General features: G+C 52.7%; 3 protein-coding genes across 4 annotated transcripts in view; 1 reads left to right on the top strand and 2 right to left on the bottom strand.

The window, feature by feature from the left end:
* The window catches only part of DNAJC17 (DnaJ heat shock protein family (Hsp40) member C17), a 42,332-nt gene extending 28,107 nt beyond the window's left edge, over window positions 1-14,225 (top strand). Inside the window, exons 2-11 of the mRNA XM_072808171.1 lie at window positions 2,436-2,505; window positions 2,818-2,876; window positions 3,089-3,176; window positions 4,563-4,648; window positions 4,892-4,988; window positions 5,564-5,607; window positions 6,063-6,140; window positions 6,657-6,737; window positions 7,093-7,203; window positions 12,503-14,225. Coding sequence (XP_072664272.1) covers window positions 2,436-2,505; window positions 2,818-2,876; window positions 3,089-3,176; window positions 4,563-4,648; window positions 4,892-4,988; window positions 5,564-5,607; window positions 6,063-6,140; window positions 6,657-6,737; window positions 7,093-7,203; window positions 12,503-12,625 — 837 coding nt within the window. The 3' untranslated portion in view covers window positions 12,626-14,225. The remainder of the gene's footprint in view (window positions 1-2,435; window positions 2,506-2,817; window positions 2,877-3,088; window positions 3,177-4,562; window positions 4,649-4,891; window positions 4,989-5,563; window positions 5,608-6,062; window positions 6,141-6,656; window positions 6,738-7,092; window positions 7,204-12,502) is intronic.
* Window positions 8,185-11,896, bottom strand: C32H15orf62 (chromosome 32 C15orf62 homolog). The gene has a single exon (XM_072808172.1). The coding sequence runs from the start codon at window positions 10,114-10,116 to the stop codon at window positions 9,589-9,591; it is 528 nt and encodes a 175-aa protein (XP_072664273.1). The 5' UTR covers window positions 10,117-11,896; the 3' UTR covers window positions 8,185-9,588.
* Window positions 12,888-17,581, bottom strand: GCHFR (GTP cyclohydrolase I feedback regulator). 2 transcript variants are annotated; one of them, XM_072808176.1, is made up of 3 exons: window positions 16,915-17,581; window positions 14,504-14,598; window positions 12,888-13,384 (listed from the first exon to the last, which is right to left on the bottom strand). In XM_072808176.1, the coding sequence occupies exons 1-3, from the start codon at window positions 16,993-16,995 to the stop codon at window positions 13,261-13,263; spliced, it is 300 nt and encodes a 99-aa protein (XP_072664277.1). In that variant the 5' UTR covers window positions 16,996-17,581; the 3' UTR covers window positions 12,888-13,260. The 2 variants fall into 2 exon arrangements, with proteins under 2 accessions (XP_072664277.1, XP_072664278.1); XM_072808177.1 differs by lacking the exon at window positions 16,915-17,581 and adding an exon at window positions 16,316-16,547.
* Window positions 17,582-20,914: the final 3,333 nt, after the last annotated feature.

The following is a 20,914-nucleotide window of genomic DNA, read 5'->3' as shown; positions in this document are numbered from 1 at the left end:
GGTTGCGGTCGCCCAGGCGGGGAAGGTGTGGTGTCCGCCGCAGCCCAGCAGGTGGCAGCACATCCCAGAGATCCTGGGCTGCGTGGCTGCCTTCCCTTGGCCCCGGAGGTGCCAGTGGAGTGAGTGCGGCACCTGTCCACACCCCCTCCCTTGGTGGTGCTGGCTGCTTTGCCTCTGAAGGTCCTTACTTAGCAACTTTGGGTAGAAGTATTTATTGGTTTCCTCTGAGGAGCCTAGAAAGCCAGTCGGCTTAGCTACTTGAAGAAGTCCTGGGTCCAGAGGCTCCTTCTTGCAGGAGGTTTGAGTGGCAGGTAAGGCGTACAGGCAGAAATGAGGGTAAGGCCTCAGGAAGCAGAGGCAGATTCTGGGATTTTGTGCTCTCCCTTGTCCTTAAAACAGCTGAGTGGGCAATATATGATAGAGAATTTTGGTGGCTATGTTTTTTTATTCTTTACTAACATAAGAAATAAAACTTTTTTCTTTTTAAATTAGAAATACAAGATAAAAACTAAACCTCTCCACCAAGATAACCCCTGTTGGCAATAAAAAATGATAATAAAATAAGATCTGTTTAAGGTTTGAATGAACTACAGAAAAGTATATAATAAGTAAATGGGGTGCCTGGCTGGCTCAGTTGGTGGAGCATGTGACTCTTGATCTCGGGGTTATGAGTTCAAGCCCATCTTGGGTGTAGAGAGAAGTGTTTCCCTCCCATCCATCCTAAGCCTCTCTCCAAAGGAAATCACTCTTAGGTTCCTTATGATAAGAAAAAAATTTTTCTGGGTGCCTGGGTGGCTCAGTGGTTGAGCGTCTGCCTTTGGCTCAGGTCGTGATCCCAGAATCCTGGGATCAAGTCCCACATCAGGCTCCCAGAAGGGAGCCTACTTCTCCCTCTGCCTGTGTCTCTGCCTCTATCTCTGTGTCTCTCATGAATAAATCAATAAAATCTTAAAAAAGAAAAAGAAAACAGAGGCACCTGGGTGGTGTAGTCTGTTAGGCATCCAACTCTTGGTTTTGGCTCAAGTCTGAGCCCTGCATCGGGCTTCATGCTCAGCAGGGAACTTGCTTAAGTTTCTTTCTCCCTTTCCCTCTGCCCCCACCCCGCTCTCTCTCTAAAATAAATAAATCAATCTTAAAAAAAAAAGAAAAGGGAAAACAAAGGCTATGCACATGTCCAAGTATTTCTATTTATAGTATTTGTATTTATTTTAAATCCTGAAGTGATCATATTATATATAGTGATCTAAGTCTTGTTTTTTTCATGCTTCATGTACCTTGAAGATCTTTTATTTTTGAGGTATAATTGATATAACAATATTGTCTTGGTTTCTGGGGTACAACATAATGATTTGGTATTTGTATATATTGCAAAACCATCACCACAAGAAGTCTAGTTAGCATCTGTCACCATATATAATTACAATTTTTTTTTTTGCTTGAGATGAGGACTTGAAGATCTTTCTAGTCAACACGTATAGACCTCTGTTTATCATAGTATTTTTGATGTCGATTCTGCACAAAGAGCAATGGAGCTGCCCTACATGTGCCACTCACGACAGAAGCCCTTTTTAAAATTTTTTTAAATTCCTTTTTAAAATTTATCATAGTATTTTTTAATGGGTGTCCCTGTTGATGGAGATTTTGAGTGGTTCCCATGGGAGCTGATATAAACATTGCTGCAGGGGTACCTGGCTGGCTCAGTAAAGTGGAGCATGTGATTCTTGATCTTGTGGTTATAGGTTTGAGCACCACATTCAGTGGAGAGATTACTTAAAAATAAAATCTTTAGGGGTGTCTGGGTAGCTCAGTTGTTTAAATATCTGACTTCAGCCCAGGTCTTGACCTCAGGGTTATGACTTCAAGCCCCATGTTGGGTTCCATGCTGGGTGGGAGCCTACTTAAAAAAAAAAAAACCACAAACACACACCAAAAAAATCACAAACTTTTAGAAAATAAATAAACCCTAATGCAGTGGACATCTTTGTATATTTGCTTTGGGATACTTTTACAAGTCCAAATTCCTAGGAGTGATCAGAAGGCAAATATATTTTAAACCTTGATGGCTAAATTTTTTTTCAGGAGGGGTGCCCAATTTACATGCCCACCAAGAGTGTGTGAGTGCCTATTTCCAGGTGGCTGTAAAGAAATCTGACCCTGCCCAGAGCCCTTTTACATCCTTTCTGTTGACACTGGTGCTCAGCAGGAAGGAGACCCAGCTCCTCTGCTGCAGGACAGCAGTCAGCTCCCTCTCTGGCTTTTGCCTCCTCCACTGCAAATCTCCTCAGAGTTTGTGAGGTGACTGTTTCAGTATGGGAAACAACAGCCTTTCTTTTAGTGAGGGGGAGTACACTTGGATTCCCTTTATTGCTTCAGTGAGATTTTCCTGTCTGTCCTGGGGTGAGAGAGTGAATAACCACATCTTCTGACTCTTCCAGGTGAAGAAGGCATATAGACAGAAGGCCCTCTCCTGCCACCCAGACAAAAATCCAGATAATCCCAGAGCAGGTGAGACTCTTCTAAGTGTGGGAAGGTGAGACCTGCTCACCTGGGCATGGTGTCTTCCCATCTCTGCTTCCGTGTGAGTGCTGGCATACACGCATGCAGCCTGGCTTTGGGTGTGTAGCCCCAAGCCTGCACTTTGCCTGCTGGGGGTGTCTGGTCAGCTGCCTATACGTCCCCCTTCCCCTTGCTGGTCCATCATCTGCTGATGTCGCCCTTCCTACCAGTCTGTGGCTTCTTTGAAGTGCTTTTCCAAGGGAGCACACCATCATCAAGCCTGACTTCATTTTTCTCCTCTTTTTTGATCTGTATTTTTAGCTGAGCTCTTCCACCAGCTTTCTCAGGCCTTGGAGGTACTGACCGACACTGCAGCCAGGGTAAGCTCCTCCTCCTCTATGAATTGTCCCCTGTGGTTAGAGACCACTCTGACACCTCGGCCTCAGTCCCCCATACTCTGCCATGCAGCAGTCCTTGCTGCCCCAGCCTGGAGGCCTGGTCAGGCTGCCTCCTGACCGCTAGGGGGCTACATGGCTACGGTCCATGCTTGTCCTCAAGCTGATGGCTCCCCGGTGTTCCTTTCTCCTGCCAGGCTGCATATGACAAGGTCAGGAAAGCCAAGAAGCAGGCAGCAGAGCGGACCCAGAAACTTGATGAGAGAAGGAAGAAAGTGAAGCTTGGTAGGTGACATCATGGTGCTGGGTGGCCTGTGGTTTCCCTGGGCCATCCGCATGCACCCATCACCTTTCTTCCTAGAACTGCAGTTCTAGCATCTCACAGCTTTTTGGCTGCAGCTCTGGGCAGAGCCCTGCTCTCAGGGTGGATCCTAAAGGACACTCTTAGGAATAACAACAATGACTAGATTTACTATTAGCTAGCATTGTGACAGATGCTTTACAGTCTCCTTTAATTATCACAACTATCCAAGGAGGTGGGTATTACTAAGTCCATTTTTTATAGATAAAGAAGCTAAAGCACTAAAAGGATAAGAACTTGCTGAAGCTGGGATTTAAACCCACGCAGTATGAGTAAAGTCTGTGTTCTTGTTCAGCATGCCATTCTGGGTCTTTTGATGCATTCCAGCCTCACTTCTGCACAGAGCTTTCATTCTTTGGAGGTGTATTTTTATTTTGGTGTATTTTGAATATCGTAACATCTACCCACTCCAAGCGTACAATTCAGTTACTTTTAGTAAATTTCCCAAATGGTACAACTGTGACTATAAATCAGTTTTAAAATATTTTCATCACTGCAATAAGATTGTTCCAGGTAGTTTTTACCCAGTATTTCTCCCCTTCTTCTTATCTATTTGACATGCATATATTTAATATGTACATATACCATCCCAATACATTTATCTTGCTATCAAAAACAAACAAAAAACCCAGAGATTCTAGGTAAGTAATTGCTCAGAGAAGAAAGCCATGAGTCCCAGGCCTGGGATGATGGTTTGTCACAGCACCTGGCCTGGCCTAGGGCCACAGCAGGTTTCTCTTGGAAGGTGGGAAGGGCTCCAGGTCATGGGGTGATGTGTGCTCGCTTCAGCAGCACATATACTAAAATTGGATATGGGGTGATGTCCTCACACAGAATCTGCTATCCCTTTAGGAGCCACCATGGTTGGGTGGTAAATGTGAGCTGAGAGGGAGGTAAAGAAGACAGTGGGGACTTGATCTCTGTGGTGGGAGAAACATCAACACCAAGGTTGAGGTCAGGTTGTGATGCCAAACCACAGGAACAGGCCAGCAGCTCCACCCTTGGCATCCCTGCCACATGGCCCTGGGCTGCTGACATAAGCACCCACCCACACCCTGTTCACTGATCAGAGAACCAGCTTGGTCAGCGTGAGCTGACTTAACTCTTCCAGACCCCAGCCACTGGAGCCTATATTTCATCTGTGCTATGACCTTTCTCAATTCAATAAACACTAACTTATGAAGCTCATGGGCATGGAGGGAGGGTGCAGAGTTACTATATGTTTTGATCCTGCATGAGATTTTGGGCGGGCTGAGGACATGTAGAAAGCGCTTAGACCAGCCATTGGGTCATTCACCTCTTGTACCCAGACCTGGAGGCCCGAGAGCGCCAGGCCCAGGCCCATGGCAGTGATGATGAGGAGGAGAGCCGGAGCACCAGGACGCTAGAGCAGGAGGTGAGCATCCAGGCATGCTCGCCTGAAGCCATCAGCAAGAGGAGGAGGGTGGGCCTAAGTGGCTGTCGTGGCGGGGATGGCATGCCCTCTCCCTGTTCTTCTGTGGGATCTGGGTAATCTGTCCCACCTGCAGGTTGCTGGGCCCTAGCTTACAGGTGGAGCCTCCCAGGGACCTTCACAAGGTGAGCCAACCTGGAATTGGATCTGCACAGAATTGTCACTCCCCCTAACCCCGCTCTGCAGATCGAACGCCTTAGAGAAGAGGGTTCCCGGCAGCTGGAGGAACAGCAGAGGCTGATCCAGGAGCAGATACGGCAGGAACGGGAGCAGAGGTTGAGAGGTAAGCATCCATCACCCCCACCCACTTGCCCTCTGAGGCAGCTCCAGATGCCAGAGCAGCCACACTGGCTGCTTGGTGGAGTTGCTATGGAGGCTTCCACCTGCTTGGAACCCTGGGGGCACCTGACTCACATATGCCACCTGTTCCTTCTTCCCACCACTTCTCTGAGGCCAATTGTCTTTCACTCTGCCTGAGATCTCCTGGCCCTTTTTGTCGGAGTCCTAAGCAGAGCTGGCTCTATTTTGGAGCAGATCAGTAGGGGAAAGTCTCTGGGATACTTTGTTTCAGTAGAACTGTGGCATTTGTGCCTCCATCTCATCCTCCAGGAAAGTGTTCAGAATCCTTCGCTGGCAGAGTGCTAATCGTGGCCCTCAGCAGGCTGCTGGGCAGACCACCCCTGAGGTGGCAGCTTCTCTGGATGGGGGTGGGATTGCCTCTACCTTCCCCGTGAAGCTCATCAGCAAGGCAGGCAGGCAGTTCTGGGTTGTGTCTCCCACAAGTTCTGGGTTGTGTCTCCTATAGAGAACCTTCTGGCTCCCTCCTGTCTACCTTGCTAATTTTCCCAAATTTTTTAGGAAAGGCAGAAAATCCTGAAGACAGAGGAACCCCCAAGCTAAAGGTGAGCCTTGTGGGATCCCTGAGGAACTGCACACTACCTCTTGCAGCAAGAACAGATGCTTCTGGGGGATTGAAGGGTTCTGGTAGAGACACTGGGTCTCTGGGAGCCAGCAGCACTACCCACATCCTTCCATCCTCCACTGCCTGGGGATCAGGATGACCTCTCGGAGCTTGCCACGAAAGGCCCTCCTAGCCCTGGTGGTTGCTGGGCAGCACTCCTCAGAAGCCCTGGAAGGAGAGCATCTCATAGGGCTGGAAGTGCGGCTTTGGGTGAGCAGGCCGCCCTGTCTGTCCATCTTCAAGAGGAACATGTTTTTGCGGGGGTGCCTCCTAGACTACAAGTGCCTGGAAGACTAAGTGCCTGGTGTCGCTCAGACTGTAAAGCTCAGGTGTGGCGCTGGGACCATTCAGGCCAAGGTCAGTGTTTAATAATGACCCTCCCTGCTGTCCTTTCAGCTAAAATGGAAATGCAAGAAGGAAGATGAGTCAAAAGGCGGCTACTCCAGAGATGTCCTCCTGCAGCTTTTCCAGAAGGTCTGCTCTGCTGCCTTCCCCTTTTCCCATTATCTCCATCTGCATCTCAGCGAAACACCAAATCTCTGTGGGTAAACTTCCCTTAACATTTCTACCAGCCCTTTTTTCTGTCTCACAGACCATAGGGCAGCCTGGAGGCTTTCTCCAGCCATGGCCCTCCAGTCCCTGTGTTGCCATATGCCTTCTGCCCTGGTCTCACCTTCCCTTCCCAGCTCTCGCCCTTGCCATCTGAGTGTGTGGGGAGAGACGAGGTGGGCAGGTGGCACAAGACCCCCGTCCCCTTCCCCACTATCCGGGGCAGTCTGAGTCTTCTTCCTTTGCCCAGCTCTCCTTTGCTGTTCTTCCGTATCCCAGCAAAAATCTTCTTTCTTTCCCATCTCTGATCCCTCTCCGGGGATCTCAGCAACAAAGCATTACCCCCTAGCTAGAAATGCTCCAGCAGGCCTCAGGCCAACGCAGACTTGTCTTGCACCTGAAGGCTGAGCCATGCTTACTGGGAACCCCTTGTCCTCACAGTACGGAGAGGTGCTCAACCTGGTGCTTTCCAGTAAGAAGGCTGGCACTGCCGTGGTGGAGTTTGCAACCATCAAGGCTGCGGTGAGTGTTGTGTGAGGCTTTGGGGGGCACTGGTGGCCCCACTATTCCAGACTAGGGAGCCAGTACTGTGGGCCCTCTCAGCTTAGGTATCCACAATCCAACCCCATTCCTGGGAGTAGAGGCACAGCCAGTGAAGGTAAGGGCAGAAGAACGCTCTGGGGATGAAGGAGAGCATAGACTGACTCTGTTTCCTACTGCCTGGCTCTATACCCTCTGCCCTCCTGTAGAAGCTGGCAGGCCTGTGAAGTTGCTTGGTTTTGCCTGGAGGATGAGAGTGGTGGTTCTAGTTCTTTCTGAGAGCCACTTTATAGCTGTTTGGAGCCGTGTGACCAGAACTGGGTACTGTGTTTGGCAGGAGCTGGCTGTCCAAAACGAAGTGGGCCTAGTTGATAACCCTCTGAAGATTTCCTGGTTGGAGGGACGGCCCCAGGGCACGGGGGGCCCCAGACATGCAGGACTGTCACAGGTAAGGAACCATGCCTCTCAGCTGAGTCTGCTCAGGGTTTGAGGGACCTTTTCCTGTTTGGGCTCTTCTTAGGGCCCTTTCCTCCCAAATCCCAATTTGTCAGGAGCAGAGTGAGAAAGGCAGGTTTGCCAACCTGAACAGGACTGTGGTTCTGTTGTCTTCTTGTCTCTGAGTGCCAGGACCTACCCCGACCACCCCCACCCCCCCCCCCCGCCCCCGCCCAGAATTCTTAGACCTTACTTTCCCCACACATCCTGGTCTCTTTTGTGCTCTCACTGTCGTCCAGAGGGGCTTTCCTGGCCCATGGGCTGCTTGGCTGTGGTGAAGCATTCTTAGACTACCTGGTGCTGCAGGGAAGGAAAGGGCAGGCCATGTGAGCAGCTGCTTGCTCCCCAGCTCTGGTTCTTCAGGTGTGTCTGTGGCTGCTCCAGACAGGGGCTGACCATCAAGAGGCAGAATTTCCTTAGAAATGACGCCGGCTACCCTGCTGGCACTGGGGCACGGCCTGGGTGCACGCCTTGTGGTGAAACACAGATTGCTGCCGATTGGCGCTGGTGCTGGCTCTTAGTCCTCACAGCTCTCTGTGAGGGCTTTCGTTCAGCACCTGCACAGGCACACATGCACACATGATCCTGATCACACCACCCCACGTGGGTGGGACAGAGAGCGTTTGGGCCCAGAGCTGTCCCTTCTCCGAAATGGCCTGCAGATCTGTGTGGGAGCCTGAAGCTGCTGTGTTCACAGCCTGCTCCGTGGGGGGAGGGGGTGGGCCCCCAGGGGCTCACAGGGCTTTGCTCTCATTGCCTCAGCCCCCCCACCCCCCGTGCTCCTCAGCTGGCTGTGAGGACAGGAAGCTCCCTAGGAGTGTGTCTCAGATCCTGGACAGGGGAGGAAGATGAACTGGTCAGAGCCCTTCTTTAGAGACCTCATTCCCCACTGTTAAGTTGCAGCATTTCACAGCCCCAGATGACACTCCATAAGCCATGTTACAAAGAACTTTATTCATTATTTCCTGCATCCAGAGGGGAGCCTTTCAACTCAGCAACAAGTCCGCACAGAGGAGGGAAGGGGGAAGACACAGATCTGGGTATGAAAGCAGTGTGCATCAAAGCTTCCTCTCCCCCTCTACCATGCTCAGAGAGGCCTGCAGGGTCAGAACCACGTGACCCATTGTGTTCTGGTTTCAAGTCTTCTGTCCAGGCCATAAGGCAGGGGCAGTAGCATACCTTTGGTCTTGACCAGTGGGCTCAGCGCTGGATGGCAGGCCCCCTTCATCAGCAGGTGTGGGCAAAGCAGAGCTCCCCAATCCTGGTGGAGGATTCTGGAGACTAGCTGAGCTCCTTGACTGTAACAGTCACGAATTTCATGCCCATCCTTGATCCAGTCTTCCTAAGCTCTTTGGGCAGAAAGGGAAATCTGCCACTGTTGCTACATTTCCCAAGTGTTCCCATCAATAATAATTCTGAGGACTCCCCCGAGCAGCCCTTTGCTAGCTGTGTCTGTCCTTGGGCTGGCGTTCCCTACCACCACCTACCTCGGCACCAGGGAGTGCCTTGGGCAGCTGCGTTGGAGGCTTGTTTCTTTGTCCCTTTTCTGCAAATGATTTGTTTGGCTTTCTCCCAAGTATAAGAGTACAACTTGGCCCCTCTGCATGCCTCACCAGCCCCTGCCTTCCCCTGCAGGTCCTGTTGGGCTCCCCCTCTCCACCACCCCGTGCTGCGGCACTTGTGGCTCCAGGCTGTGGTCTAGACCAGTGCTGCCCAGTAGGGCTTTCTCGGGTGATGTCCGTGTTCAACCTGCACTGTCCCGTGGTACCATTAGTCACATGTGGCTGTTGGACATCTGAAATGTGGCCAGTGCAACCAAGGAACTAAATTCTTAATTTTACTTAATTTCAATTTGAACAGCCACAGGTAGCCAGTGGCTTTCCCCTCAGGTCTCCCCACTTTGCTCTTTGGCCTGGGTTGAACCGCTCTTGCCTAGACCTATCCTGTGATGTCTCTCTGTTAACCGTGGCTGCAGAGGGGGCTGGTGCCGGGCACTTGATTGATCTCTGCAGTCCATATATCCTCCTCTCCCCAACTCCCCCCCTGTTGGCCTGTGCCTGCTTTCTATGGTTACAAGCATGGCCTCCCTTTCCCACCCTGGCCAACTGCCTTCAGGGCTCCTGCCAGCAAGTGCCCCCTCACAGCACTTCCAGCTTGTCTCTGTGCCTCTGTCCCCCCCGCTCCAGGGTGACAGAGAAGACTGTTCAGGACCTGGAGGGCAGGCAGGATCCTGGATTCTTATCCCTACCTTTTTCTTCATCTGGAACTGACCCCTCCTTCCTGGGTCTCCAGGCTTCTGCTCTTCCAGTTACCCCACTGCTGCCCACCTGCACCCCATTCAGAAGCTAGGTTCACTTGGAAATTGCTCCCTCAGCATCTGTAGAACTTCCTCAAGAAGTGAAATCCCCAGGTCCACTTTGAAGGAGAAGAAGGGATCATTGAGGTCTGGAGCAGGTGTCCTCTGGGAAGGGGGAGTGTCCAAAAAGTTGTCCTCAGAGTAGTGGTGGAGGGCGCCCGCCAGGGACAGCGCTGAGGGCAGGGTGGCCGAGTAGTCAGTGGTGTAGGCAGGTGGGGGCTCCAGGATGTTGGGGCAGCTGGAGCTCTCTCGATAGAGGCGTGGAGGCTTGGGTGGGGCCAGCAGGGTGGCCCGGGGCTGCTCGTCCCCCCACAGAGGCAGGCGCCGACCATCTGGCCGGCCTCGCAACTCCCGGATGACCTCTCGGTTGCTGTACTCCTCATGGTCCCCACCAGCTGTGCTCGCCTGGCTAAGCACACTGCCCTGTCGCCGGAGTCGCCTCGGCCGCCCCAGGCTCAGCCGCTTCAAGAAGGAGGCGTTGCGGAAGGAGCCTTTCTGCCAGGTCTCCATGGCACCCAGGGGAGCCAGCAGACAAGCCTGGTACCTCAGCAGCCCAGTTCAAGAGAAGCTAGGGACCATTAGGTTCCTGCTGGAGCAGCGAATGGCAAGAATCCGGAGACCGCCCTAGTGGGCTAGAAGCACAGACTTTTGGCCAGCATCTTGGAGGGTGGGAGGAGATCCTGGGAAGAGGGTGCTTTTGTCCTGGAGAGCAGAGAGGTGGGAGTTCCTGGTGACAGGGGTCTCTCAGAGTGACAGGAGTGGCCTGGTGACTTGATAGGGCAGTGGGAAAAAACCCAAGAGGAAGAAGCAGCACTTACTGGAGTCAGAGTCAGAGTGCAGGGGGCTCCCTGAGGTGCCAGAGCTGGATCTTGAGGTGCTAGGGCAGCCTGTACAGCTTCCTCAGCATCCGGCTCCTCCAGGTGGGCCTGAGTTCACCTACCCTCCCCGGCCCCTGCCCCTGGCTTCAGGGCAGCGCGGGGCCAGGCCTCTCTGCCGCAGCTCCCGGACTCTGATTAGTGGCTTGGCTGTTTGTGCCAGTATGCGGCAGTGGGGATGTGTTGTTTTCAGGTGACTCAGTCAGGTGGGAAGCCGGGTTTCATGCTCTTAGGTAATTGCAGCATCTGGGGACCGGGATTGGGCCAGCTGTGGCCAACACCCCAGGGCAGTGGGGAGCTTTGGATTCCCCTGAGGACTCTCTGGGGGCAGTCCTGCTTTGTGTCACCAGTTGCCTCCTTTTGCCCCCACAGCAGTATGGCCTCGGAGCCCTAGCTGGTGGGCCTGGATCCCCAACCCCGCTCCATCCCCCAAGTGTCTGGGAGGGAGGAGCTCAGGGAGGGTGGGAATTAATTGAAAGGCAGGCATGTGGAACAGTTGTTGGGGAAGGAAGAGAGACCTGTCACTGGTGTGGGTGACTCAGTCCTGAGGCCTGGTGATGGCCCTCATTAGCCAACCCTGCAGGTATGAGGGGGAAGAGGCAGAGGGTGTGTTAACGGGAAGCAGCCCCATGCCTATAAAGGGCTGGCTCCTCCCTTGGCTGGGCTCAGGGCATGCCTGGGTGACTCTTAAGTTTGCTCTGCAGAGCAGCATTACCTGAAGGTGGGAGAACTGTCCTCCCCTCAGCCTGCTGCCAGGCAGTTCCTCAGCTTCCCGGATTTACTACTGTGGCCTCAGGGTCGGGGGGAGTACTTGAGGGCCACGGTCCTGCTGCTTCCTATCCTGCCTTGCTCCAGTCCTTTCCCTTGGGTTGCCTGGGCCTTATTTGGGGACCCTCTGTAGAAAAGGCTGGGCCACATGGGGCTGCACTATCAGCAGTGCCTGGGCCTGGCTGGGAGGGCACCTGTTCTCGGCGCTGCCACAGCCTGGGACAGATGAGAAGGCTGGGACTGTCAGAGAAGCAGGGGGATCTGGACTGAGTCACACTTCCTGGTTCTGTACAGCCCTTGCTTCAAACCTGTTGGCCACGGTCTGGCATATTAACCCCAGCCACTCCCTTCATAATCCCCAGGTCACTGACCACTGAACTTCCCTCCCTGGCTTTTTCCGTGAGTGCACACTCACTGGGTCTCGAACAAGGCTCAGCAGTCGGCCCTGCGTTGCAACCCCTGGCCTGGCTCACTTCTGCGCCAGTTCGGGTGGGCTTCACACTTCCCACAGCTTCGGCTGTACTGATGGAAGAGGTGATTTCATTCCCACTGCAGACCTTATCAGGGCGTGGAGTTGGTGGATCAGAGCTCCGCCAGAGCTGTCGCTCCACCCCACAGCCTTGGTGCACTGGGTTGGTTGTTTGTTATTCTTTTGATTATTAACGTACAGCACTCTTTAATCCCCCGCACTGTGCTGGCAAGATCATAAAAGAAAAAGACACAGGCCCTGCCCTCCGGCAGCCCTGGCGTGTATTTTTAGGAGGCAAGCGGCCTCATGCTTGCTTCTCCCAACGCCGGGCCCATTGAGGCTGCGTCTCGGGTAGGGCTCCCTCCCCTCCGGCCTGGCAGGAGCCCGGCAGGAGCCCGACGGCGGGAGGGAGGCAGCTGGGAGGGGCTGTGCTCTCCGAGGACGTTTCTGGACGTTTCTGCACCTCGCACAACCCCTTCACGGGAAACCGGCGAGAACCAGGAAAGGAGTGTCCAATACAGGGCAGGGAGGAAATGAAGGCAGCCAGGGCCTGGCTGGCGCATGGAGTGATTCAGCCGGAGATGAGACGGCGCAGGGCTGCCCCATGGAAGGCCTGGGGCGGGGGGCTGAGAGCTGCTGGAGATGGACGCGAGGGGAGCCCCCTGGCAGGGCCCGGGCGTCCGCACTCCTTGGCTCAGGTTCAGCCTAGGCCCAGTCCTGCAAGTCTGGAATGCGGGGCTGTGCCCTGCGGTGCGGCCCTGACCTGGTGCCCCCTGTCCCCCAGGGCTCGGTGCTGTCGGAGAGGGACTACGAGAGCCTCGTCATGATGCGCATGCGCCAGGCTGCTGAGCGGCAACAGCTGATCGCCCAGATGCAGCGGGAGGATGAGGTGGGGCAGCCCACGTAGCCCTCAGCCCCAGCGCACGCAGCCACAGCCCTCTTCCTAAGCGTCACCAATAAACTTTTTTTTTTTTTTTTTTACAAGAGTCTATCTCTATTGCATATGTAGGTGTAGGGTGCTGGCTCACCCATGTGTGGCCCTGGTTCCTGGGCTCTGCCTGAAAGGGTTTCCCCCAGGCCTGCTTCTCCCTTCCCGGGGGAGGGCAGACGTCGCAGGAGGCGTTCCTCGCAGCGAGGGTCACTGCGCCAGCAGAGCAGAGGAGCCACCATTCATCACAGTCCTTTATTGGCTTGGACTAGCTCCACAGGACCCTCCTGCCCGCCAGGGCCATCCTCCTGCAGGGCTCCCCGGTCCTGGCCAGGGACAAGCTGGCTCTTCAGGCCCCTCAGCCGGCTCGCAGAGCACAGCCTCCCCCGGGGCTCTCAGCCCGGGAGAAGCTGGAGGAGCAGCTGGCGGCGGGGGCGGGGGCCCTGCCTCTCCCACTGGCTGAGGCAAGTTTCAGCAAAGGCCATTCACTGCCCAGTGCCACCAGGCTAAGGAAAAGGACAAGTCGGGGAGAGAGGGGCCAGGCAGTGAGTGACTGGGGATTCAGGACTGGGGCCCATGGCAACCGCTCAGAAAAGGGGTGCTCAGCGTGAGAGTCACTCCTTGTGCAGGCACCACACCAGCGTCTGGCCCACCCCTGTCATGCTCAGCACACGGAAGCCCTTGCGTTCCAGCTTGTCCAGGACAATGCGGGGAGGATCGTTGACAAAGTACTCATAACTGTGAAGAGAAGGGGGAGAGGGGACAGCATGAGGGGGACAGCGGAGACCCCATACACACCTGGTATCTGCTGATGGCCAGGCCTGGGCAGGAGTCCTGGTATTTGCTGAGTGCCTTCTAGGTACTAGGCTAAGTGCACACTCCTTGCCCCCTTCCCTGTTAAGCACATGGCTTGCATATTTTGTTTCTTCTTCCCAACAACCTACAGAAGGTTCCCATTTTATAAATAAGAAATCTTGGAGGGGTTGAGTTGCTTTCCAGACGTCATACGGAACCTATGTAAGTCTGCTGACAGCCCCATGTGCCCTGGGCCACTGTACTATTTAGGAGGAATGGCCTTTTCTCTCAAGGCCCTCCCACGCTGCCAAAGGGCTCTGCCCTGCAGTCCTGGAGCAACAAGTTGGCCCCTAATAGCTCCTGGCTCTGGGTGCTGCTCCCTAGCACAGAGAATGCTTGCTGTCCCTCCTTTCAGGGTTAACTGAAGGTGAAGGGCTCCAGTCAGATAAAGAGCTCGAGCCCCAAGCTGGGCATCTTGAGACAAATGCCTCATGGTAAAGGAATGGGGTTGGCTTCAGCCCTCCAACCTTGACCCAAGGGGCTCCTCCTTCCCCTCTTTGAACTGGGGCTCATTCTTGCAACATTTCTCATGAGTTCCAAGCCTGTGGAGCTGGTATGAAGAATGCCAGGGGAAGTGGCCAAGTTCCCAGGCAGCAGCTGAGCTGGAGGTAGGACCCAGGCTGCCGCAGAGTTGAGCTTTCTTACTCAGATAGTTCAGGACAGAAACCTTTGTCTCTGTGCCTGTCTTTGTCTCTATAGGGTCCAGCTTCAAGATAAGAGGACAGGATAAGGAGTATTCCACTTACAGAGTCCTCCATCCAGTCTGACTCTGTCCTGGGGTTCCCTTGTGAAGGGAGGGCCAGTGAGAAAGCTTTCAGAGCAAGCCTGGGGGCTGCAGTAAGACCACAGACAGGACCAACCCTCAGAGGACGGATCCCCATGGTGCCGGCAGGGCCTCTGAGGCTGGGCAGTGGCATCATCCCTGGGCTTGGTTGTGTAAAGGAATTAGGAACAGGTCTTGGGACCAGCATAGAAAAGATCCTTAGGAATGCCATTACTTACAAGTTGTTTCCCAGGACGCTTCTCTTTGAGGCCCCCAGATAGCGCATCAGCTCTGGATCTGAGTGCTCATCACCCACCATGGTAGGGCCCACCTCCTGCAAGGTAAGCCACAGTGGCTGCTGGGCTGGCTGCCAGAGAGAGGTGGAAGGTCTCCGTCCATCCTCCCCTGCCTGCTGGCCCTGAGCCAGTCTCAGTTCAAGGCTGGTGAGGGTGCTGAGGCACCTGGGGACTAAGCACAGGCTGGGGAGGGGTGGAGCCCTCAGTGTTCAGGCAGGGCAAGGTGAGGTGTCCCTAGCCCCTCCAAGCTGAGCTGCTCGTTGTCCGCCTACTGGCAACTTCCTACCAGGCATCACTACCCATGTTTGTGTATATCAGAATCACCTGGAAAACAGAAATGAAATATACGTCCCCACAAAAACTTGTACAGGAGTGTTCAGAGCAGCACTGATTCACAAGACCCAAAAAAGTGGAAACAGCCTAAATGTTTGTCAGCTGACAAATGGATAAAGTAAACTGTGATGTGGCTACACAATGGGATCTTACTTGGCAAAAAAGAGGAATGAGCATCCTACAATATGGATGAACCTTGAAAACCTGGAAGTGAAAGAAGCCAGGCCCAAAAGACCATGTATTACCACGGAAAGTAGATTAGTGGTTACACAGGGCTGGGGGCTCGCGGGTGCGGGTAGTGAGGAGTGACTGCTAAGATACAGGGTGTGGGTACAGGCTTTCTTTTCAAGGGGATGAAATGTTCTAAAATTATGGTGATGGCTGCACAACTCGAGTATGCTTTAAAAATACTGTACACTTAAAGTTGGTGAATTCATGACCTATGTATGCTATATATCAACAAAGATATGCATTTGTATATATTTACATATTAATATATAAAAATATATATTAATATATATATTATTATATATATTTATATATATTAAAAATCCCCCGCAGAGCACTGAATGCCCGAGCCCCAGGCTTAGAGGGTAGTTTGGGAGGCCCGGGAAGGGGCCCAGGAGTGCACATTTTAACTGCACAAGTATCTGGTTCTCCAACCACTGCCCTAAGGCACTGCCGGGGCCTCACCTGTGCGCGGGGACCTCCGCGCCTCCCCCCCCCCCCCCGCCCCCACCTCCACCTCAAGGGAGCTGTGCACCTGCTGACGGATCACCCAGCACTTAGGGAGTGCGAAGGGGCGCGGGTGCCGGCTGGGGCGCCCAGTCGTACCGTTCTGAAGTTAAAAGATTTCTGGGGCGACCAGCACCGTCTTGGACCAGGAAACTGCACCCAGAGAAAGGGGCGTCACTTCTGACTCCGAGTGGTCTCCCCCTCCTTCTCTCCTAAAGCCTTCCAGGAAGTGCCCGAGGATGCCGTTAGTGGCTGTAGGGGGGCCAGGCGCTTGGCAGAGGTGTTCTGGCGTCTTGGCGCGTCTTTTCCAAACCTCTTTCCCCCAGTACTTCCCCCCCCCCCCCCCCCGCGGAGCTGCGCTGCGTAGGGCGGTGGGTGCTGCCCACGTGAGGCCAGGGCGCCCTGGCTTTCTCGGGCGGGCAGGTGGGGCAGGAGCCGCAAGCGCCCGGGTCACTCGGCCGCGGGGACGCACGCACTCCACCCGCTCGCCGTCGGGCCGGGGCGCCCCGGGAGCCCGGCGACGTGGGGGGCCCCGCCCCGCCGCCCGAGGGGGTGTGTCCCGGGCGGCCTCCGGCCCGGGTCGCAGGCGGGCGCTGCTCGAGAGGGAGGGGCCGAGGTGCGGCGGCAGCGCCGCGTGCCCCGGCCGGGCCCCAACCCTGTGCCAACTGCGGGCCGGCGGCTACTCACCATGCGGGTCTGGGTGCTGATGAGCACGTAGGGCATGGTGCGCGCGTCCGGGCCGGGCTCCCACCAGGGCTTCGGGCTCGGCGCCGACGCCTGCCCCTCGGCCTCGGGACTGTGCCCGGCGCGCCGAGTCCACTTACTCCGGCTCCGGCCTCGGGCGGCCCCAACCCCGGGCGCCCGGCCCGTGACCGCCGCGCCGGCCAATCAGGAGCAGGCGCCCGGGACGCGCCCCCGCACTTGACGATTCGGGGCCCGCCTCCTGCCGGGGGCGCTGCTCCCGGACCCCCGCGCGCGGCTGCCGCGAGGAGGGAGAGGCCCGCGGGGCTCGGCGGCTGCCGCGGCCCCTGCGCCCTCTTTCCGCGCGCCTCGGGCCCTGGGTTCCGAAGTCCTGCTGCTCCCCGGCCCCGGCCCCGTGAAGCAGAGCGGGGAGCAATCGGCGACCCTCCCGAAGGTCTCTCCCAAGCTCCAGCCCAGCCCACCCGGGACACCTTAAAGCCCTGGGCAGATCCCACTCCCCGTCCCCGGACGCGGCCTCCGCGGCCTCCGTCGGCGCTCGGGAGACCGGGGCGGGGGGGGGGGGGCGGGCACTGCCGAAGTCCCACCTCGCGCGCCCTGCGCCTCCGCCTCTGGCTCCGATTCCTGGCAGCGTCCGAACCTCGCATTGCCGTGTCCCCCGGGTACATGGGTAAAGGGACTGAGCCCTCGGCCGTGCGCCGGCCGCGCGGGGCTTGAAAGCGACGGAATGTGGCCCTCACGTCGGAGGGCGTCCCGCCGGGCCGACCAGATGCGGCGCGCGGGAAAAATCCGAAAACTCCGAAGATTCTTTACGTGCCCTGTGATTAGTTCTCTGAAAAGCAAAGCGAAACCGAAGCAGTCTGACCTTCCCTGGCCCCGAAGGGCCCTCGGCGGGCGCGCTCTGTCCTGCGGCAGCTTCACGGCCTGCAGAGCGCGGCAAGGGAAGCAGGAGGCTGCGATCCTGAACGACTCGTACTGGTCTAATTGGTTATTCCGTACTTTCTACCACTATTCCTCACCTCCAAGACTAACAATTTAGCTAGAGAGATAAGATAGTCATGCCTACCAAAGGGTTCGTTAAACTGACAAAGGATTAATGCTCAGGATATATTAACTCCTGCAAATCAACAAAAGACAAGTCAATAGAAGAAACATGGGCAAATGACTTGACTAGACACTTTCGAAAGAGAGAATGGAAATGGCCAATAAACCTATAACATGACATTCAATATTATTAAAAATCCCAGATATGCAATCAAACTACATTTTATTTTATTCTTTTAGAATTTATCTATTGGGGTGCCTGGATGGCTCAGGTCATGATCCCGGGGTCCTGGGATGGAGCCCCACATCAGGCTCCTTGTTCCACGGGGAGCCTGCCTCTCTCTCTCTCTGTCTAATAGGTAGAGACAGACTGCACCACAGGGAGGGGCAGAGAGAGAAGGAGAGAGACAGTCTCAAGCAGACTCATGGGCTGAGTTCAGAGTCCATACTGGGCGAATCCCACCACCCTGAACCCTGAGCCAAAACCAAAATTCCAAGGTTTAATCCACTGAGCCACCCAGGTATTCTTCAAACTACATTTTAACTGAGTGCCTGGTGGCTCAGTCGGTTAAACGTGTACCTTTGGCTCAGGTCATGATCCTGGGGTCCTTGGATTGAGTCCTGAGTCAGGCTCCCTGCTCATCCGGGAGCCTGCTTCTCTCTCTCCCTCTGCCCTTACTTCCCACTTGTGCTTGTGCTTTCTCTAATAAGTAAAATCTTACAACAACAACAACAACAACAACAACAACAACACACTACATTTTAAACTACAATGAGATACTACTTCAGTGATTTGCCAAATCAATCAATCTGTAGACATTGAGTATTGGTGAACAGGTCTAACAACTGGAATGCTACTGTTGGAATTGCAAAGTGTTGTGATTGATACAGTCACCTTGGAAAACAACTTGGCATCATCTAGCAAGGCCGATGTTGTGCATGGGTATGACCCAGCTAAATGCCTCCTAGATAAACCTCAAGAAAACTCACTCATCAGGATACATGTATTAGAATATTCATCACAGCACTGTACGGACTTAGCAAAAAAAAATGGAAAAGGTCTTTATGTCCATCACAAGTGGAGTACATTTTTGGTTGATTGATACAGTGGAAACTGCATAGTGATGAAAAATGCTAAGTGAAAAAGTAAATTCTGGGAAAATAGAGAATAATTCTACTTGAAGCTCAAAACCTGCAAAACTAAACAATACATTGGAGATAAAAACATGATTAAATTATAATTCAATAAAAAATGTGTAGTTAAATTATAAAGAAGAGTAAGGGAATGATAAATGTAATATTCAGGGCAGTGTTTACCTCTGAGAGAAGTAAAACAAACCAGGCAGGGACAGCCATTCAGGAGTCTTACAAGGCAAAAGCGATGTTCTCTTTCTCACAGTAGGACCTGGGTGCTAAGGGTTATTATACATGTCCACAATCTTTATTGTATTATATGTATAATTTTTTTAGCCATTAAATATTTAATAAGAACAATTGTTTAAGTGTCAATTACCTTAGTAGTTAGACGCTGGGGGGCGGGGGGAGCCACGGTCTGAGGCATTTGACTATGTTGCCTCTCTTGGAAGAGCCACGTGGGCAGATCTCTGGCTGTTTGGGGCAGAGATGAGAACAGGAATTTGGGGTCTGCTCTGCTTTCCTCTCTCTGGTCAGGATGGGGTGAGGAGGAGGAGACAGGAAGGCAGTGCATATCTCGGGCTCCCAGGGCTTTATTACATTTGCAAAACTGGTCTGCAGATGCCACACAAGATAGAGAGCTCGCTCCATCCAGAATCACCCACCCCGCTGCTGACTGCTCTGGCAGCCACATGCCCACCAGATAACATCTTTAATATCCAGGGGGAAATGAATTCCCCCGCTTGGTCTGCCCATCTGGCCTTGCCTCTTGCCACAATTTATCTGGCAGATCTTTCTCCCCTGCAGAAAGAGGAGAAATTGTTCTTCTACAACTCAGTTTTTCATCATGAAAGCATTATCTAAGTGGCCAGGCCTGGATATTGGTTATTCTTTCTTTCCTTTCTTCCTCCACATTCAGCTTCTATGGGTGGCGTCTGCATTGGAGCTCAGGGGATGTGGAGATGAATTGAGCACGAACCCCATCCTGGAAGAGTGAACACTCCAGTTGGGTAGCCAGACTAGAAAGCAAATAATCATGGCACCAAATGTAATGGAGGTAACGAAGCCCCAGGAATAAAGAAAAACAAAAGATTAAGTCCACTAAGGTGGTAGTCTGGGAAGATTCTCCAAAGGAAATGGCTTTTTATTCTCTCTAAAAGTTAATATTTTTTCTTATTACTAAGGAAACACATGCTTATCTCTGGAAAAATGAGAAAAATTATGGGAAAAGTCTATAAAAAACACTCTTTTCTCACCAGCAAGACAATTATAGTGTATTTCAGGATATACCAACTGAACTAAATCCTTAAAAATTAATAGGCGGTCTTGGTAAATTTCTATTCCTTAAGCTGTGGGGTGGGAACCTTGTCTTTAAATTGTTCTTGTTCGTTACAGTGTACATTATATTAAACGTACTCTCTTATTTGTAAAATATCTCACAATTAAAAAGTAAATAGAATATCTAGTCAAGGATTTGAGAAGGACTCTTAGATGTTTCAGCTGTGTCTAAACAAAATTTTAACTTGAAAGAAATGCTGATGGTAAAACTGGAATTGTACTCCTGTATTTTCAGTTTTTAAAAATATAAGAAGTTACATAAAATCTCAAAAGTAAAGTGGAATTATAAAAATCAATGGGCCATGGTGATGTTAATATAAAATAAAAATAAAAACTTTTTAAAGAAGATTTTATTTATCCATTCATTAGACACAGAAGAGAGGCAGAGGGAGAATCAGGCTCCCTGCAAGGAGCCCAAAGCAGGATTTGATCCTGGACCTCAGGATCACGCGCTGAGCGGAAGGCAGATGCTCAACCGCTGAGCCACCCAGGTGTCCCTAAAAATAAAAACTTAAAACTGTCAAGTTATTTTACCAGCAAAAACATAGATTTATTTAGGAATAGCAGAGGTTTGCAATCCAGGACAATGAACCTGCAACAAAACCGTAGGCAAGTTCAACAAAGAAGAGGAATGTTATTTTATGGAAAAGAAAGAATTTGGGAGGAATTGTTTTGAACACCAATCTATTGAAGAGAAGCAAGAGTTTAGGGTGATGATGGTTTCTCATTGGCGGGTTTGTAGGGGCAGGGTAGCCCATTTATTGCAGGAGATGCAATGTACATCTTTTTCTGTGGGAGCCTGTAACTTATGATTCTCTTCTTCTTCCTTTTTTTTTTTTATGATTCTCTTCTGTTGAGATTCTTCTTTTAGGGGTCTGTAATTGACAATTCTTCCTGTAATTGACATTAAGTGGTATAGTTGCCCCTTCCAGCCTTCCTTTCTAGCAGCCTGTGTCCACTTTAGTGGTTTCCCTTTATTAATTTTCACAATGGACACAGAACTCCTGAAGAATACAGATTTTTTTAAAAAAATGAAATGGTTTCTGAGTCAATTTAAGCAGAGATCAACTC

The sequence above is a fragment of the Canis lupus genome, chromosome 32 (assembly GCF_048164855.1).
Source record: "Canis lupus baileyi chromosome 32, mCanLup2.hap1, whole genome shotgun sequence".
Classification (NCBI taxonomy): Eukaryota; Metazoa; Chordata; class Mammalia; order Carnivora; family Canidae; genus Canis; species Canis lupus.
The sequence above is the reverse complement of the archived record's forward strand: the minus strand, read 5'-3'. Positions and strand labels throughout refer to the sequence as shown.

Excerpts from the sequence above, each read along its gene's own strand:
- C32H15orf62 (XM_072808172.1), bottom strand. The coding sequence starts at position 10,116 with ATGGAGACCTGGCAGAAAGGCTCCTTCCGCAACGCCTCCTTCTTGAAG.
- GCHFR (XM_072808176.1), bottom strand. The coding sequence starts at position 16,995 with ATGTACCCGGGGGACACGGCAATGCGAGGTTCGGACGCTGCCAGGAAT. Across the intron at positions 14,599-16,914 it reads GGAGGCGCAGGGCGCGCGAG|GAGGTGGGCCCTACCATGGT; the intron begins GTGGGACTTCGG and ends CTTACCTTGCAG. Across the intron at positions 13,385-14,503 it reads AGCGTCCTGGGAAACAACTT|TTATGAGTACTTTGTCAACG; the intron begins GTAAGTAATGGC and ends TTCTCTTCACAG.